General features: G+C 36.9%; 1 protein-coding gene across 3 annotated transcripts in view; it reads right to left on the reverse strand.

Moving 5' to 3' along the window:
• The window catches only part of LOC128022195 (protein diaphanous homolog 3), a 265,958-nt gene that overhangs the window by 140,219 nt on the left and 105,448 nt on the right, over positions 1-20,291 (reverse strand). For all 3 annotated transcript variants that reach the window (XM_052609505.1, XM_052609506.1, XM_052609503.1), the window contains 8 exons: positions 17,828-17,938; positions 16,615-16,733; positions 16,101-16,217; positions 13,512-13,630; positions 13,368-13,432; positions 11,741-11,845; positions 6,740-7,024; positions 3,996-4,110 (listed from right to left, as the gene is read on the reverse strand). In XM_052609505.1, coding sequence (XP_052465465.1) covers positions 3,996-4,110; positions 6,740-7,024; positions 11,741-11,845; positions 13,368-13,432; positions 13,512-13,630; positions 16,101-16,217; positions 16,615-16,733; positions 17,828-17,938 — 1,036 coding nt within the window. The remainder of the gene's footprint in view (positions 1-3,995; positions 4,111-6,739; positions 7,025-11,740; positions 11,846-13,367; positions 13,433-13,511; positions 13,631-16,100; positions 16,218-16,614; positions 16,734-17,827; positions 17,939-20,291) is intronic.

The following is a 20,291-nucleotide window of genomic DNA, read 5'->3' on the forward strand; positions in this document are numbered from 1 at the left end:
TACACGTTATGTGAAAACTAGTACAAGTATATAAATATATAAAAAGAGACTCATGTTTATGATCGCTGCTGAATAAAGTGCTTCATTCATTTTTTTTTCTGAGGAAAACCATTTCTCAAATCCTCAACCACATCACATCTTTTTGGGGTGATTTATGTCTTATTCCTCTCATCGCGAAACAAACAGTAAAATAAAAAAACTTGAAGAACAGTATCGCTGCTTTATCTTCTGTGTGTGTGTATTCAAGCCGCACGCTTCAGTTTCAATCTGAATAGCGCGTTCAGCGCGGGGGCACGGTCACATTAGATATAATGAAGGGAGACGTGAAAAACAGACATTGTGTTGTTTTCATATAGATTACTTTATCACAGAATATTTGTTTTCTGTGGCACTTGTTTAGTTTGAAATGCAGACATGTCAAGCTTTCTATAGATCTCTCTCATGTCTTTTCGTTGAGTATTCACGGAGTTACACTTCATTTTAATGACGTGTTTGTAAAAGAAGATCAGAGCACACAAAGGCTGCAGACAGCACACCTTGTTTGTTATCTTTATTTTATAAGTGCACAAAGTTTTGTTGTTAGTATGTCTGTATCCAAAAAAAATAGACCCTTTAAAGATTCGATTGATGTATTGCTCTTATCTGTACGATTAAAACAGAAAGTGTAATTTAAGTTATTTTCGGGGTTATCAGGAGAAAATCACTCAAAACGCATATCCGCGTTAATCGACTTCAGAGGGTTAAAAAACGGAACTACATTTTGAACAATAGTGTAAACTATTTCAAAAGTTCTTTTAGAAATTGGAATTGTGTTCAGATTCTAGCTGAACTCAATGAAAGTATGGATCAAAATATCAATAACAAAGAACAAACTCTATGTTCCTTTTAAGGAGAAAAAAGTTGTCCAAAAAAAAAAAAAAACTTATGTAACATTATATAAAACTATTAAAACATGGAGTTGGTCAAGTGATTGACCAAATATAATAACTTCCACAATATTTCTTCTCATACAGATTCTTCCTGCACTCTTCTACTATGGTTCCTTGGACACCCTGTACTCAAACTGCCAAAGGCAATGAGAAAGACAAAGAGCTTTCTGACTGATGGATCATTTTAGCAAGTTGTGAAAACTGCATATGGTAGTATCAGGCCAGCAGATTGCAGGGCATGTTTTTGTGTGTTGGCTCTATTCCAGCAATCACTCAGTGGTCCAACAAAGGCCATCATTGTGATAGAGGGCTGATGAAAGTCAGAGGCAGGGCAAGCTTGCTCTATTAAGTCGCTGCTGGTGATTGTTTCCTGCATGTGCCGCTTTGACGGGAAGAGTATGAGGCAAAATAACAGGACTTTATCAGATTTCACACTGTAAAATAACAATGGCCAGCACAGCAACAGCAGAGAACAGCGAACAGCAGTGATGAAAATAAATATTTTATAATAAGTAGAAGTCTTGTTTCTTCTGGTTAATGTTTAATTTGGCTCCAGATGTCGGTGCACTTAAGGGAAATTAAGAACTTGAGAAACGGGATGAAGAGCAGTGAGTAGTACACCGTCCTTTCGGATGCTATCCTGACGTGAGGATTGAAGACGTTAGCTTCTGCTCCTTAAAGATAAGCAATGAATAAATAAAACTGAAACAAAAGCACTCGCTGCAGCTCCCAAAGACACTTGATGAGGAGTGAAAGGAGACAGAGGAGAGGAGTCCATCTGCGAGTGAGATGTGAAAGAACTCTGATGGGCCCCTGGGTGACCAGAGATGCTGTGCGATTGGTTTGTTCAGAGGAAATCTGGATTCCGGCTGTCATGAGTTCTGTAACCACATGAGGGAACACGGCGTTCTCTGGCCTTAAGTAAAGTGAAGTGGAATCTGACAGGTTGTCAGATTTTCTCAAGGACTGGAGAGCATATGACTGACAGGATCAAATCCTGCTTCGGGTTGAGAGGCAAAGCCAGTCTATAACACCCATCTATGAACTCTAACCTAGACGGAGCTGTTAGTAAAAGCAAAGCAGGTCAATCTTGTGCAAAGCAGACACTGGACATACGGATTGCAATTAACACATAGCTAATAACCACTTGGCATATCTCTTAATAACACTTATTATAATCAATGCCTTCAAAAGCTGATTTTTTTTTTTCAAGCATTCTGATACCAAAGACTAAAACATAATGATATGCCAACAAGGGTCCACCTTCCAAATATAAAAGTATTATTATTATTACTGTTGATGTAAAAATGTTAAACTAATAAAAATTTGTTCTTATCCATACAGTTTTCTGGCTGGCACTGGTTAGCTGTTTTCTTAACAGCCAGTTGTCGTACTGTAAAGTCACACTGGATTTATCATATTTACTATCTGTGTGTACTGTAGAGTCTCTCTGGCACACTGTTCTACTTTGGTCATCTCAGTTAAAGTGATCTAGAATGACATTACACAGAATAAAAAGAAACATGCTTAGTTCAAAGCCTTCTCTTACAACAAAAACCCTCCAAAGCATCCGGTTGAGAGTTCGAGGGAAACTCATTAAAAAGTTTTTCATTTAAGTTCAAAAGAAAGAAAAGGAAATGGACGGATAAAAGAGCTTAGAAGAAAGTGTAGAGGTGGAAAGTCACAATGAGGAAGAGGAACTTTGTTTACCTGATGGAGTTGAGGATGATGCTTGTTCGCATAATTAAAGCATGATTTGCCAGCATGTAAAATATCTGCCTCACGCACATAATTTAAATAATCTGACAACCTTGTAAAACACTTTCACCATTTGCCCTGTTGAAGCTAGACGTCTTGAACTGTGTGCATAATTCAAGGTTCGGTCGCATAACATCGTCCCTGTGGGTTCTGAGACAGGCGGAAGACAGAATGAGATATCTGCATACAGAGCTAGGTAGTGACAGGTAGACAATGCTGATATGAATAATTGAAAGAAAAGAAAAAACAAGCAAAGCAACATGCCGGAGCAGTTCACAACAAGCTAAATGTAAATAAATCATCAGTAGGGGAAGAGACTAGAGAGCGAGAGGGGGAGAGGGATCTTAATTATCTTGTGGCTGTTTTAATGTTCAAATGACTAAATCCAAAACCTTGTTATAGGTGCAAAACCAATTTCTGGTGTGCCTAACTCCTTTCCCTTTATTTAATGTCTGTGTGTGGGTAGCGGTACAGAAACCCAATAGTAACAGCAGCAGGCAACGGTCCTGTCGAAGTGTTAGAGGGAATATCAGAAATCAAATCGTTTCTGACATCAGTTTGTGAGTCAGTGTCTAAAGCTCACAGTCAAGTCAAGGACAGTTACAAGTCTGACTGATGAAGGTAGAATATTTTGAAAGCTGATTCTTGGGCAAAAAAAATATTTTTTTCAAATTGAATAGTGTTCATTATATGCTTGTACTTTCCACACAGCCTCAATAGCCCAAAAAAGGACAGAAAAGCGCATGATGGAGAGAAAAAATGCATATACAACACAATGACAGAAATTTCCTCAAATACATTTGAATGAATCAAGAAAATGTAAATACCAACATAAAACATATAAAAACTTATGCTTAAAACTAAAAACATAATGAACTTAAAATTAAACAGGCCTTTATGATGATATCTATTGAGTTCCTTATTTGCAGTTAGGTTCTAATATAGTTTTGTGCTGCCCATTCTTCAAAATCAGCCTGTTTGTAGAGCTGTTTTATATTATGAAACATTAACTAAACAATGAGAGCTAAAATGAGCCACAAAGTCTGAAGGTCAGACTGAAGCGAAAGCATCAGCAATCTGTTTCTAACAGAAAGATATGCAGAGCAACAGGTGCTACACAGAAAAAAATCAAGGTTAGCTTCTCTTATGTTTTGAAGCAGTAGTATCTGTCCTTCTTATACTTCACAATGGCTAGAAAGGCCCAAGGTTCTAAAAAACAAAAGTGCTGACCATCTAAGAAATGTTGATTATGCTACTGCAGTACAGTATTTATGCAGTGACTACACAGAAGCGTTAACATTGACTTACCAGCTCTCTGTGTGCTGAAAGTGGTGGCGAGCCTGGACAGCAGATCCTCATTCTCGTAACGGTCCTCTTTGGCGATGACCCAAAAACAGTTCTCGGACATCTCCTGGGGTGAGATCTGCACAGAAACAGAAAACAAAGAAAAATATTATATATATAATCATGGCCTGACATCATCATGACACATCATGGGAGGTCAGGATGCTGGAGCTGCTAGGCAACGTGAGGCATCCAAACAGTGAGGTGGTTTATGAAAAAGTAAAGAGGAAACCTATTCAAATATTCATACTGTGTTCTATCGCTGCTCTTTATTTTGTTCTCCTACATGTCAGTGTATGTGACATCTGAATGCAGCCCTGGAGAAGCTCAATCTACGTTATCTCAGTACATGAAAACACAGGGCCGAGATCTCCAGTCACACAGCACCACACACAGGCCACACACACGCACTCACACATGCATGCCTAAAACACCCATGAAGCACTGCACTGAGGGAGCACAAACTGGTGATCATCATTTAGGGGGAAAAAGCAATAAAATGAAATGACTAAATGAAATGAAAAGTAACCAAAGGAAAGAAGGAAGAAAGTAAAGAAACAAAAGTAGGACTATACTATGGAAGTCAATGGCTACAGTCAACTGTTTGGTTACCTAGATTGTTTCACAAATATATTCTTTTATGCCCAACAGAAGAAACTCATACAGGTCTATCTGTTTTATTTTTTGTTTCATTCATAAGAAAGTAAAGACTACAAACAGTGTTTTAGTGCTGTTCTAAGATTGAATCTGTCGCAGTTTATCATTTCATTCAGATATAGGCATAATATCCACACAAAATGTTTACAAACATTATTATAAACTACTTCGTGTTCCAATAATCCACATAAAAACAAAATGTTTTGCTTAACATCATGGCAGTATGGTGATAACGGAGCAGTGTGTTGTTGTTTTTTTTTTCATATGTTTTACTGACTGTATTTTATGATGATAATGAACAGGCAGCAAAGCTTAAAGGTGCAATGGGAGATCTTGGAAAATGCTAACATTAGCCTGATAGCACTGAAAGCGAACATCCCACCCATGCCTGCAATCGCTGTCCAAAGCCACGCCCCCTGAACGCAAAGTGAAGTAAACTGCTCAGGGAGTAGGGAGCAATGAACACCTTGTAGGGATCATGTCGATAGGAACACATTTCATTCACGTAGCTCACATCAAACAAGTTGGTCATCCTATTCAGAAGGTGAGTTATTGGGTGCTGCACCAGGTGACCTGGCCTCCACAGTCACCGGACCTGAACCCAATCGAGATGGTTTAGGGGTGAGCTGGACCGCAGACAGAAGGCGAAAGGGCCAACAAGTGCTAAGCATCTCTAGGGGAACTCCTTCAAGACTGTTGGAAGACCATTTCAGGTGACTACCTCTTGAAGCTCATCAAGAGAATGCCAAGAGTGTGCAAAGCAGTAATCAAAGCAAAAGGTGGCTACTTTGAAAAACCTAGAATATGACATTTTCAGTTGTTGCACACTTTTTCTGTTATGTATATAATTCCATATATAATATAACACATGCTAATTCATAGTTTTGATGCCTTCAGTGTGAATCTACAATTTTCATATTCATGAAAATAAAGAAAACTTTTTAAAAGTTTTTTTTCAAACTTTCGGTCTGTACTGTAATATATATATATATATATATATATAGCCAAACTTTATTATGTTTTCCTTCCTCTCGTTTTCTGCTTTTTGCACATGTAAAATGAATCCCCGGGAAACAAATGTTAGTGTTTTCAATGGGTCACAGAGAATTATGCTTTCTAATTTTATTAAATTCTAGTTTAAAATAGTCTTGTCTGTTAATAGTTAATAATCAGTTAACAAGCACTGGTTGTTGGGTTAGAAAAAAAATAACGTAAATTAACATCCCTATAAGGTAACATAGCTAGCAGAGCATTGTGGGATGATCAGTTTAATGGAGTCTTCTTGTTGAGATAAAGACCGAAAGGGTAATCAATGAGACCAGCTGTGCTAATGAACAGACCTCACACTCCTGCCAAATACCTGAGCCAATAACAACTCTTCAAATCTGCTCCATGAGGACATGTACAAAGAAATCAAACGCTCAGTAACTGACTGAACATAAGCCTGAAGAGTAGCCTCTTAGTGGAAGTGATTAACCCATGTGTCCAACCACGTGTCTGATTAAGCGAACATGTGCTGCTACGTTCTTCCCCTCTGACATGTTCCCATGGTGCACCAGTTGTCTTGTCTTTGGCTTCCTGAGCTGCAAAACTCTTGTTAATGAGTGATAAAAGTCTTAGGTCAAGAGCCATAATATTGTATGGCGGCAGTTTCTCAAGCAGCTGTTCAAAAAAAGCTTCTGTGTCTTCCTAATGGCTAATTACAAACAGGTTTTGGATGAAATGAAGCATATGGTGGGTTCTTTAAAAACATCTGTATAATGGTGGCAAAAAGGACAAAGATTAAATATTAATCGTAATGTTATAAACTGACACATCTTCCAAGAAACCAGAGCAGGCAGTCGTACAGTAAAGGCTGATGCTTCACAACAAAGCAACATTTGCTGTAATGACACTTGACAGAAAAGTTTTCTTTGGTTACTTCACAAACATCTGTCCTTTTATGCTGCTGTCGCCACCACATTTGAGCACCAAAGGTGGATTCTGTCCTGTAAGGGTTTAACTGAAGTTTAAGACTAAAGAAAAGTTATTAACGGTACAGAAAATGTTACCTTTGACCAATTGAGGCGCTTAATGGAAGTATCTGGCTTGAATTCCTTCTTGGGTTTGAGGCCAAAAGGCAATATGAGTTTAATTGTGGAGGATATCAGCGCGCCCATCCCCAGAGGAGGAGGTGGTGGTGGAGGCATCCCAGGCATGGAGGCACAACCTGGTGGAGGTGGTGGAGGTGGAGGGGGTGGTGGAGCTTGAGTTCCAGGAGCAGGTGGAGGAAGAGGTGGGGCATTGGGACATAAGGAAGAGGCAGTTGAAGGCAAGGCCACTGGAACTGCTCCAAACTATGAATACAAACAGCAGATACACACTCCATATTAATTCAGTCCTTGTTTCTAAAATGACTTTAAAACAAACACTACTGTTCAAAGACTTGGACTAGTAAGATGATAATAGATGATAAATTGATAGAAAAACATTGTACTTCCAGTTTGAGACCTTTCATTTAGTATTTTAATTAGTGATGCACCGATCATGATTTTTCATAGCCGATTCTTTTTTTTTTTTTATTGGTTAGTTGTTAACAAGCAAACTGAACTTTAAAAAAGTGATACACTTATAAATGCCACTTTATATACAGGTAAGTGGAGAAGAAAATGCAACTGCTATTAAAAACTTTTCTTTAGACAGTCAGTTCCCCTCATTCATATAACCCCTCACTCCCAATTCAGTATTTATATTTTCTTGCTGTATTTCGTGAAGAGTGAGCTTGCTATGCCAGCTACATTATTTTCTCCACTTCAGCTACTCTGGCCTGTTGAAGTCCTGTTTATAGACTCAGGTATGATCACTGTCTCAATAGCTCCCAAGAATAACAAAAAAATAAGTACAAAAAATACAGTATAAAGAATGGAGAAATTTAATGTATTATTATACTTATTTTCTGTTATTTTTAGGAGCTACTGGAACAGTGATATAGGATCTACCAGTCGATTGTGATCAGTGGGTTGGCAATCACTGTTTTATAGGATAAATAGAGAGTTCTAAAGAACAGAATTTATTAGAAATAAAAATATTTTGTAACATTACAAATGTCTATCACTTTTTAATCAACCTCACGCATTTTTGCTGAATAAAAGTTTTTGTATTTGTATTTATTTTTTTTATGTACTGACCCCACACCTTTGAAAAGTATTGGAGCAACAATTCACAATAAGGTACAGTTCAGTTTAAGATGTTAATGCAGTAAGTATTATGAACTAACAATGAACAAAAGTTTTATTAACACATGAATTAATGCAAATTGTAGTTTTAAATTAATATGAGATTAGAATGATAAAAACTATAAAACACATTGTTCATTGTTAATTCATGATACTAAAATTAACCATGAACAGCTAATGATTTGCAATAAATATGATGAAAAATAAACAAATAAATAAAATAAAAATTAACCACGCTGTAAGAAAATGACAGAAGAAAATGAAAGAAAAACAAGAAGGGAAAAAAACTAACAAAAAAAAAGGACAAGATGACAACGAATGAAAACAAAAGGGACTCAGGAGTGAATTTATGCTAATATTTAAGCTTCTGTGCTAACATACGGACCATAAATCTATTTACGCTTCTAAAAACAAGTTTGAATCCTGCTGGCCCAGTAGCAGTGCACTTCTGGGTGATGTCATGATGTAGTGGTGAAGGTTCAGGGTAAGTAAAAAGAAAGTTTCCAGGTCTGATCACTGTAAGAATCCAGAACCAGTTGCATCATTGAGGAAAGTCCTTAAACCCTATGTAACTTCAGAGGAATCATGCCTGCAATAAACTCATACCAATAAACTGGCAATATCAGAATAACAAAATAAAAATAAAAGATCCTATGAGGTGTAAGGTTACATTTGTGTACAACAGAGACCTACAGTACCTACCCTTCCAGGTTTACTCAGCCAGGTAAGTAAATATAAAAGATTAATAAGACCATAACCCTTTCCTCGCTCAAAACACCTCCACATCAAACATTCAGAGAAAACAAGTACGATACATTACTCTGGTGTATTCACACCATTCATCCTGACTGGCAAACAGCTACAAGAGTGGGCGGGGGTGGGGAGTGGGGGGTGAGGGATTTATTGAACAAGTATGTGTGCTCTAATTCACACTGCGTGCATGCCAGCCTCTAGATAATTCAAGGCTAAGAGTCAGCATGACTGAGAATTGTGGAAAATTGACTGGGTGATTACGTTTTGCATTGCTGCAAACGATCGCACCCCAAAAAGATGGATCAGCTTAACTGCCTGCACTCCAAACTTTCACTTCGCTCATTGGCCACCATTATTTAGGAATCGATCAGCTCTATCGACGATAGCCCGGTGAGCCAAAAAGCAATTGATCAAACAAACTGTTCAGTTGATGCCCTATTTGTCATGTCAGTGAGAGGGGTTTGGGATCCCTTTAAAAAAATAAATAAATAAATAAACAACAACAACAACGACGACGAAGAGTCTCGAGTCTGAGGAAAGAGTGTAGGAGAGGGGTACAGACATAAAGCCAGGTTAGCCAGGAAGTAAAGAAAACAAAGAGAAACTTCATTGTGCAGTAGTATCACAGCTTTCATTGTAATACAGCAGGTTAATTTAATATATATATATATATATATATATATATATATATATATATATATATATATATATATATATATATATATATATATATATATATATATATATATATATATATATATAAAATGTCCAATGATATACAACTACTACCAATAAATAAATGATAGAAATCAATGCTAGTGTTAAAACGATAAACACTAAAAACTCTGATATGTGGTTGGAAACGTGCACTTCAAAAGTTTTTGCCATTATCTATTGTTATCCTTTTACATTTGTATGAAATGATGATACAATAATCTTAATATATGCAGAATAAATTATATATTTAGAATTGGCTCATAAAAACCAAACAGCCGATACTTTACTAATATCGTGCCAATACATTATGAACCCCTTCTTTGTATTGTAAAACAAAAATCATTACAGAAAAATAATAATCATAAGAATTTGAAAACATAAAAACGCAAGCATATATAAAGTAATAAAAATGGAGGAGCTAAGATCAAGTCTTTAGACCAGTATGATGCTCTTATAGCAGCTATTCATGGTAAAATAGAGAAAACATTAGGGCAGATTGTGCCAGTCTCTATTAGAGAGAAACACAAAAGCTGTAAACAAGTTTGATGTCAGCTCAAAAAAGAACTAAAATCTTTGTGTAGAGAAGGGGCATGATCAGTATACTTGGCACAAAATCTCTTTAAAAATTAAATAATGTGAGGAAGTGAGGTTATTCTGTTCATTATTATGATAGTTCAGTGGTAGAATTGCGTATTAGGGACTGGGAGACGTTTGTGTGATCGATTAACTGTAATTGATCAAGATGGTGCCACGAATGGCAGCCACGCCGCTGAGCTCTGCAATTCTTCTGCTGTTTTTGTTTGTTTGATCTTTTTAGCCATTCTTCTTCTACAAGTTTTACCAGAGACAAACTATGTTAACATTAAGCAACTCATCCCAGACAATATTCTTCCAGTTTTTGATTAATCAGACATTTTGTTGGACATTCTAGCCAGAGGTACAGCAGTGTTGTTCAAACACATGCTCAGACACAGAAGAGAGAAGCGTGCCAGCACATTGGTTAAGCTCTGTGCTCCTAATCATTCACCTTGCCAATGTCCTTTCACTTTCTAACAAAACGGATTAACAACTTCTCACCCGCATCAACAAGGACTTCTCAAACTCTGGATTGTGCTTCACTAAAACCTGGCTGAGTGAAGCCATTCCGGACAACGCGCTTCATCTGTCAGGCTTCCAGCTGTTCAGAGCGGATAGCATCGCAAGAGGTGGTGGATTGTGTTTCTATATCAATGAAAGATGGTGTTCAGATGTAACAACTCTGAAAAAGATATGTTCTCTTAACTTAGAGGTGCTCTTCAAAAACTGTAAGTATGGATTTGCCGGTACAAGTATCGGTATCAAACGGTTCATGGGGCAAATTCCCAAAGGAATTGATCATTCATATGAAGGACATTTGCCAAGTATGGTAACCCATACTCTGAATTGGTGCTCTGCATTTAACCCATCCAAGTGCACACACACACAGTAGTCTAAACTTCTATTTAGAATTTGTCCCGTGAACCATTCGGTACCGATACTCTTACTGGCACACCACTAATGGTAAACCTTTCTACTCGCCGTGGGAGCTTTCTTCGTTCATTCTTGTGAATGTGTACATTCCTCCGGACACATGTGCGAGCACAGCACTGCAACAGCTGGCTGAACGAATAACTGAAACTGAGCAACAGTACCCAGACTCTCTTTTAGTAATTCTTGGATATTTTAAAGCAAATCTTTCCTGGGAACTGCCAAAATACAGACAATACACCAAAGACAGTAATATTTTGGATCACTGTTACACCACAATAAATGAGGCATATCACTGAGTCCCACAGGCAGCTTTGGGGCTCTCTGATCACTGCCTGGTTCATCTTATACCGACCTACAGACAGAAGCTGAAATCAGCTAAACCTGTATTAAGGACTGTAAAAAGATGGAAAGCCGAGGGGGATTTACAAGCCTGCTCTGGACGAGCTCACAGAGACTGTAACTTCATACATCAGTTTCTGTGAGAATATGTGCCCCCCCCTCACTTTTAATAAAAAATTATTATTGTGGTATTGTAATTTCAGGCAAGAAAAAAAATAATGAAACAAAAAATAAAAAAGGCACTGATTACTTCTAACAGGACGCAGGACAAAGCTCACAATTTAGTTGAAACACAGGACACTGATTACTTCTACTGCTCAGCCTTTTTTGGTTGTCTTGATCTTCAATTCTCCAAATTTGTCAACTAACCAAACAGTCAGTCTCAAACACAGAACAAAGCAATATCAGAAAGAAAAATGATTAAACACATAGAATCCAGAAGGGGAGACAGAAATAAAACAGTGAGAATAGAAAGAAAGTGAATCAAAGTGAAAAAAAAAAAAAAAAACACACAGGTACCTGGTTTCTATAGGACTGAAGTTCAGCTTCCAGCTCACTGATCTTCTCCTCTTTCTTCAACAACTGGGCTTGAGCTTCCTGTCTGCTCAGGAACTCCTCCTCAAGCTGGAGAACAAAACCATATCAACAGAGATTACCAAAAAAAATAATAATAAAAAAATGCATACAAACACACATCCCAAAATTTTTTACTGATGTTTCAACACTGCTCCAATGTGTTCTTCTGTAAGTATTATGTACTAAGGCTGAGAACTAATTACTGAGATAAGTGATAACTGCACTAGTATGCAACAAATATAAATCAAGATACAAGTCTTCACAAAAACAAAAGTCTTTAAACCATTTTTAATAAAATGTATGAGTCAAAAGTATTATAGTTAAACAATTATCATTGAAAAAAGTATTATATAAATTAAATCATCTTATCGATCCACCAGTTCACATTTACAGCTCTGTGTGTTTGCAGGGTAAAATCACGGGTCAATTTTCACATTCATCTGAACAAAAACAACCCCAATACTGTGTGTATTGTTTTAGGACCACAGTTCTAGGATCACAGAACACAGTTCTAGGATCTAGCCAATTCTATTCCAACAGAGGAGACCTAATTCAAATATCAAACAAACAGACTGGATCCATGGAAACCATACATTTTTTATCTTTCCATCTTATTTTTAAAGTAAGAGTTGGCGTTCACTTAATTGAATGAGGTGATGACAGCAACCTCCATTAAGCCTATTTAGCTGTGCAAAATAGTTCACTTTGCTGCTGAACGTTGTTAACTAGTCTTTGTATTACAATTATTTTACATTCATTAATGTACTAATAAACAAATTTGTTAAGTGGGTCACACATCAGATGTGAAGTGCTGCACTATATATATAGAATACATTGAAATAAATTACGTTAACTATCTCAAGGGGTTTACCAACAGGTATGTTTAGGTCTAGGAGTTGGATAGGACAATAATAAGTGTATACAAATAAACAACTACATAATTCCTTAAAAATAATAATATACATAACTGAATAGCAAGTACTATAAAATCGTGTTTATTTAATGAAATCATAGCCTTCTGAAGCTTAATCATCGCATAAAGCCCTATCACATTTGAGACCAAATTTAAGACCTTCTGAAACCATAATTAAGACTTTCTTGTACAATTTAACCTGTTAACGAGACTAATTGACCATTCTAACCGAACAACGCCAGGTAAGTTCATTTTATTCATCAATTTCATTTCCTAGATGTAAAACCATAAATGTTTTTTTGTTAGTTTAAAAAGTTAAATAGCCATCTGGAAAGGATGTAGTTAAAGAGCTGTGGTTTTGCATCTATAGATCCATTGCCCTCAACCACGTAGATTTTGGCCCACAATTATAAAGGAACGGTCCCAACAATCAATACAGAGGCCTTTTTAATCTCAGAATACTGTTAATTACAAATGGCTGTTTGAACGATTTCAAGTAATTTTGCCTTAATTAAAGAAAGCTAAATGGTGTGGTCGTGAATGGTCTTCAAAGGCTGCATACTTCATTAGAAGAGCCAGAGTGAGGAAAAAGAAAAAAAAAAAAAAAAAAAAACAAGGGAGGGGTGGAAGATACTGTGGGGAAAAAAGTGCACTTGCCTTTTGAGCCAACTCCTCAGCCCTCTGTTCAAACTCCTCAGCCTTGGCTTTATCCACACACACCTCTGTGGAGAAACCACGGAGAGATTAACCATTAAAATCAAAGTAAACAAACCGACCAATTCAAAGATAAAGCATACGCACCTAACAGGTGGCTGAAGTCCACATCTAAACGTTTGCGGTATTCAAAGTCAGGATCTGTGCCGCTACGATGAAGGACAATTTGAGACACACACTCCTCTATGATCTTAAAATACTGAGGCCTAGAGGACAGATAACAAGAGAGAATATGAGAGCGTGATGAGGGAAGAAAAATCAATGCATTGTAATATCTTTTTGAGAATGCGGTACCACTGAATCAGGCACAAAATGAGAAAAATTGTTAAATTAACTCTAAATCCTCTGACAGTAGCAATACTGGCTTATACAAGCTATTAACTGGTGTAATGAAAATGACTGAGTCCTTTAAATCTGCGATGCTGCTCGACACTCACATAAAACCGAAAGAGAGATATAAAATGGAAAGGGATTTGGAGAGAGACATAACAAAAGTGAGAAGGGATGACATATGAGATATGGTAGAGTGAGCTCATCAACTGCAGTCAGGAAATAGATGTGTCCAACTCCACACCTTGAGGTTTGTATCCCTATCCGTTATGATAATGTAAGCTCATTACTTTCATAGTTTCATAACTGAATTAAAAAAACAGAAGTAATATTTGTTTATATATTATAAACTCTAGCCTTTGTGATTGAATACAGAGACATTTTGAGAGGTTTGTTTAAAAGAGTTAAATTAGCAGAGCTTTGGAGGGGAAGGTGGAAATGATTAGAATCAATCAGGCTGAGGTGATGCGCTTTGACCCGAGGTGAACACTCTGACCTTTTACTGTAATCATTTCTCAAGGCAAGGCACTGTGAAGCTGATGCCCAAAATACACCATAATAATAATGGCTAAAATTCAATTTTAATCACTTATAATTCAAATCAGTCTCAGTATTCTAGTGCTAATAATCATGTTCACTAATTGATATATTTGACTACAGCTCAAATAAAATACCCAAATCAACCAGATAGTGAAATATCAAATATGCTTTACATAAATTAGGATTATTAAAATCAGGTGACCATATTTTCAGTTTTATAGTGAGTCAGCATTTACGGCACATTAATCAACATTCCCTGACCATAAAAAGAAATAAAGTGTGTAGTCATGGTATGAAGTGGGTATACAGTACACAGCCTATCTGCAGTGGTTTTTAAAAACGGAGTAATATATCCTGTGTTCTACATATTAGGAGCCTGCCTTTTGATCAAGACTAGGTTTAACACACCCCAGCTGTGAGCTCAAAGACATGAAAACTCTCTTTGAGCAGACGCCACAGATGAAAAGAGAGAACAACGGTATATAGGGAATGGGAAGAGTAATGTGGGCATGTGAGATGAGAGGAAGATGAAAGCAGGTCCATTCTCTTTGTCGGACACTGTCATTGGATGGTTTGGGGGGGAATAGACCAGCAGGGCGTTAGGACTGCCTGTGTAGAATAAATAGCATTCATGGACAGAGTTTAGAGAGAAATGTTCATGAGGTGAGAAGAGCTTACTGGGACGACTGGGGCAGTTTAATAAAAACTGACCAATTTACCAGCAGGACTCGAGGAGCAGACATAGCCAAGTTATGTTTATTTAGTCAGAGCAGATTTTTTTAATCAGTTTAGAAACAAGTAAAGTATACTTGTTTTTGAAGGATTCACTGCAGCCAGGTCTTCCCTCCAGGTTTCTATATATTAAACTACAATTTTAATAACATGTTTGTAATAAATTGGATACAAATCTACCGGAATTATTGCAAAATACATAAAATTGTATATGTATACAAATTAACAAAATTCTATTTTAATTTAGAAATATTGCATAATATTTTACATGCATACATATATGATAAACGATAGATAAAAGACTTGAAGAACACATAGATAAAACGATTGAATAGATTGATAAAGTGGTAGAACGATTAAACGATCGGTAGAAGGGAAAACAGAGTGAAAAAAACAATCAATAAAGCGAAAGATAGACAGAAGACATAGCGATAAATATAGATATATCTCTCCAGGCAGAACAGGCGCTTCTTTTCTCCTGTACCAATGCTCAGCAGACGGTCTCTATCTTTACACATCTATTTCCCTTTGCACTTCTCTCTTCTACCAAAGCTGTTATTATTAACACAATACAGCTCACTGGCTAAAGATCTTGAAAAGCTGTTCTCCAACACACAACACACTGAGTCATTAGCGAGACCTTAATGCAGAGAGATGTATGCCATTGCATCACTGGCACTAAATGAGTCCAAAATTAATAAAAACCTCAGACTAGGTTTGAAAGGGAGGAGAGGCGGCATTTTCATGAAAATTAATAAATACAAGATGAATGTAACATGATTTATAAGGGCCTGAGTAGGTTTTGAAAGACATTTTCTTTTATCTTTAGATTTAATAAAGGTCATTGTGTGTATCAAAAGGTCAAACACACCTACTTATTTTTGAAAATCATTTGAAAATGCACACATTAGCAATAATAAATGCAAACTTAAAGAAACAGAAGCATGTGAATTCCGTCTCAAATAAGTAAAATGTTTAAAAATTCAAAATGCTTTAAAGTAGCGACCCTCTGAATAGATTACATGCCCACTTGTTGGGTGTTTTTTTTTATATATAAAATGAAATAACCCTTACTGTGTGAAACAGTCATTCCTGATCAGAAGCAGGTGCTGTAGTATGGAAAGAAAATGGCTCTCAGTGCTTGTGTTCTTCACAGAGGAGTATAACACATTAAAGACATCTCCAATATCAGTACGCACTGTGTCAAGGAGCAAACACTGCATCTGGCAAAATAACAGCAACAAATGGAAACATACAGAAGAGAGCGTACACACTCTTGATACATGCAGCCTCGTCACAGCATGAGACTTGTAAACATTGCTAATGAAAGCAAATGATTCAGGATGATTTATAGTCATGATTAAATCTTAAGAAAACAGCATCAATACAGTCAGTGCACAGTTTTTGAAGATATGATTACAGTCTGCACATGACCAACATATTATTGTAGGAGGTCCTCTAAGGATCAAAGAATGAGTTGGAGAAAGAAAGAGAAGACGACACAAGGGAGGGAGAGTTTTCTGAGCAGCATTTAAGTGTGGACAGAATATCAAATGAAATTGCATGCATCTCTGCGTCAGAAGGATATTCGAGTTCACTCCTGATGTCCTCCAGGCGATGGGAGAACTCAATCATGTCCTCCTCTTTGTGCTCCTCAAAGACCTTCAGCTGGATATCCAGAGCATCATTTTTTACAGTGTTCAGGCTCTACAGTGTGAAGGGCAAGGGGAAACAAAGGGAAGAAAAGAACAAATTAAATGGACCATGCCACAGAAAACGTGATATTCCTTGGTCTTTTTAAATAAAGACTTTGTTGTACAGTACTATGTGGACACACAACTCAAAGCTCCCTGTTAGTCCACCCAAACTATTGCTGGAAACTAAAGGCAAGCACACACTACAAAAATGAAGTGCGACAGACTTTATAGTTGATAGACATAGTCTGGAATTAGCGGTGTACAGTGCACACCAACACAACAGAAATCAATAAACTGCAAATGTTTTCCTTTTCTTGTGTACACTTGGCCTAAGCTGAAAAAAAATAAAAATAAATACATTCTGATGTCAGAATCACAAGCACATTAACACATTACCTCAAACAACTAGTCAGTATTCAGAAAACTGGTGGGAGTTTTGCTCATTTCATACGCAAAGAGGTTAGCCAATTAGAAAAGAGGTCAACTACTTATAGAAGTCTAAAAAGGTATAGTAGCAAAAACTGCAGTTATAATTCTAAGGAACAGTTAGAAAAATAAATTGATGGAAAAATTATCTACAACTGCTTTTGTTGCAAGAAAGCATAACTAGCATTTTAAGTGGACTTTAAGGACAAAATACAAATATGTGGAATATTAGCCACTTTATGAGAGAGAAAAGAGAAACACACTATTTTCAAAAATGTGCATTTAGAAAGAGAAAATCATCATTTCACTTTCATTCCATCTCTTTGTATTCCCTAGTCCTGTTTCTGAGGCAGCTTCTGTTTTGAATAATAAATAAGACATGTGTGAGGCATTAATCTATCTCACTTGCTCGCTCTCTGCCTTTCATTTCACACACTTCTCCTGTTTTGTTCAGGCAGTTTTCAGTCGTTTGCTGATAGAACATAACCACATTCAAAATGCCAAGAGGAGACAGACCGAGAGAAAGAGACCAATCCAATCCTGGCTGTAGGTATTGATTCAGCAGTGCGACCTCTCCTTCGGGCCTCATAAATTATTCGCAGACCCATTTTACAATCTTTCACTCAAGTGGACAACTCATTTAAATATTAATACACAGGCAGTGGTCGAGCCGCTTACCGGCAGGATCTCTCGCAGGCCGCAGCGCATAAATTCATTTCGGATGTGCAGCCTGAAGTCCAACTCATCAGGAGACGTTACAAGGGCATTGATGAGCTGCATGCAAGCCACCTAAAGAAAGAAGACAGCATTCAGTAAGAGCATGCTGTGTTTATACATATAAACACAGATTTGAGGGTATGCATTTAAATTCTTTGTAACAGTGTTGAATTACAAAAATGATTATTTGGATTAGGACTAATTTAATTAAATTTGTTGAACCATTTAAGTGAGAGAAAAGAAAAAGTGAATTAAAAAAATTATAATAATGTAAAATTAATGGTAACCAGTTGAAGAATGTTAAATATACAAGGTACATTTATAAAAAGTGGCAGTGAAAATATTTACATTGTAAGACGAATTACATATAGTAAATAAAAGCTGTTCTTTTTATCTTTCTGTTCAAAGAGTCCTGGAAAAAAAAGTGCATCACGGTTTACACTGTAACAATATTAAGCTACATAACAGTTTTGAACATCAGAAATTTGAAATATTTCTTGAGCACCAAAACAGGATATTATAATTATTTCTTAAGGAATCATGACACTGAAGACTGAAGTAATTGCTAGTGAAAATTCAGCTTTGCCGTCACAGGAATGATCAGTGATGTCAGTGATTTTTAATTAGCATTGCCAAAAAAACACTTTGACAAAGCTAGACAGCAAAAGTAGATGGCCTTGAAAGTCACACTGAAGCTTGTTTTGAAGGGAATGTATACGAGACTGCAGTTTGAACCAGCTGAAGAGCATCACTGTGATTTATGATCACAGAGCTCTCAACCAACATACAGGATTTCCTCACCTCAGTCACAAACTACTATTCATCTCCTCGAGCAACAGAGAGCATCAATTATTGACCAGCCTTCTTCATGACACTCTAAATCATGTGTTTAGTTAAAAGGCACTGGTAGATTCAGGGAACTGAGCCATATTGAATAGACAGTGGACTGTCTGTATAGCTCTGTGTGTCTCTACCTCCTGTTCACATCATGTCTGATGATGCAACAATTGATTTTTACACAACAAACCACGCCAAATCCAAATTATTTATAGAGCCGAGTCTCAACTTAACAGGCTGTGACGGCACAAGGCTGGTTACCATTCTGGTGAGGATTTGACCAATAGATTCATACAGTAACAGAAGAGTTTTTTCTTTTTAATTATAATTAATTAAAAGGACAGGCCAGTAAGAGTCACTGTGCTGTAAGATTTGGATTCACCAAGTTCATAAGTACAATACATTTTAATAACAATCAGGACGCTACACACCTGATTTAATCCATTTAATACAGCATTCATCAGCTATTCAAACAGTAACTCCTGAGTTCACGAGTCTTTTGAAAGATGCACTAAATGGACAGACTCACACGACTGCTGTATTATTATGATTCATTAATCATTTTCGGTTGACTAATCAAAATTTCTATATTTTTACTTAAAGGTATAATCCTTAACTCAAGGCACAAAAGATACTGAATAAAAATATGTCTATAATGATGGGCTGTATGCTTGTGATATTTTTCTCAGCGAAAAGCAAGAAAAATGGCCAGAATAAATCTTTTACAGGCAAAACCCTTTGATTTAAGAGCTGATGACACTATTATTTATGTTTGTGTGGCTCAGCCATTGAACTGTGGGAGGAATCTCAGGGAGGAAAGCCTATGAGCCTATAAGAGACACTTGCTGACAGCTTTCATGAGGGAAAAGGAAAACATATCTGCCATTAATAACTGTACCGTCTTCTTAATCTGCCTACTTCACATGCCTGGCGAGAGATGGGAGTGGTAAGATGACAGGATGCGGAGAGAAAGAGAAAATCTATTCCTGTGAGAATCACTCACTCTCCATTAGCTCAGAGTAATACAGTGCTAAAAGAAACAGCCACTAAACACAGAGATGAAAACACAAATTATGCAGTGATAAAAACCATGCTGAATCATTTACTAACTCCCATGGATGAGCACACAGACACATGCAAAACCAAAATACTTGGTAGCCTCAAGCTCTCTTGAAAAATTTCTCAAAATAAACCTTTCCAGTGCAGTCCAGGGTCGACCCTGAGCGCTCCCTGCCTCTCACTCCTAAATAAACAAACTGAACTTGATGCAGTCTGGGTGAGCATCTATTCAAAGATACATCAGCAAGAGTAAAGTAAATATCAGCAAGAACAGAAGAGTGGAAAGAGAAAAAGAAACCCTAAAGAAAACTCCAAACTCTTCCCAGAGTTCTATAGTCTGTAAATGATTCATACGTTTAAAAGAGATCACAGCTGACTATTAGCAAACAGGAACAATAACCAGTCAATCAGAAAAACATTACTAGAGGCCTCTTAACACACCAGTTGGCCTTCATGGATATAAACCAGCATGCCTTGGATTTTTTTTGGCTACTTCTCTCAAAAAATCCTGTCTAATGGTGAAAAACCA

The sequence above is a fragment of the Carassius gibelio genome, chromosome A11 (genome assembly GCF_023724105.1).
Source record: "Carassius gibelio isolate Cgi1373 ecotype wild population from Czech Republic chromosome A11, carGib1.2-hapl.c, whole genome shotgun sequence".
Lineage (NCBI taxonomy): Eukaryota > Metazoa > Chordata > Actinopteri > Cypriniformes > Cyprinidae > Carassius > Carassius gibelio.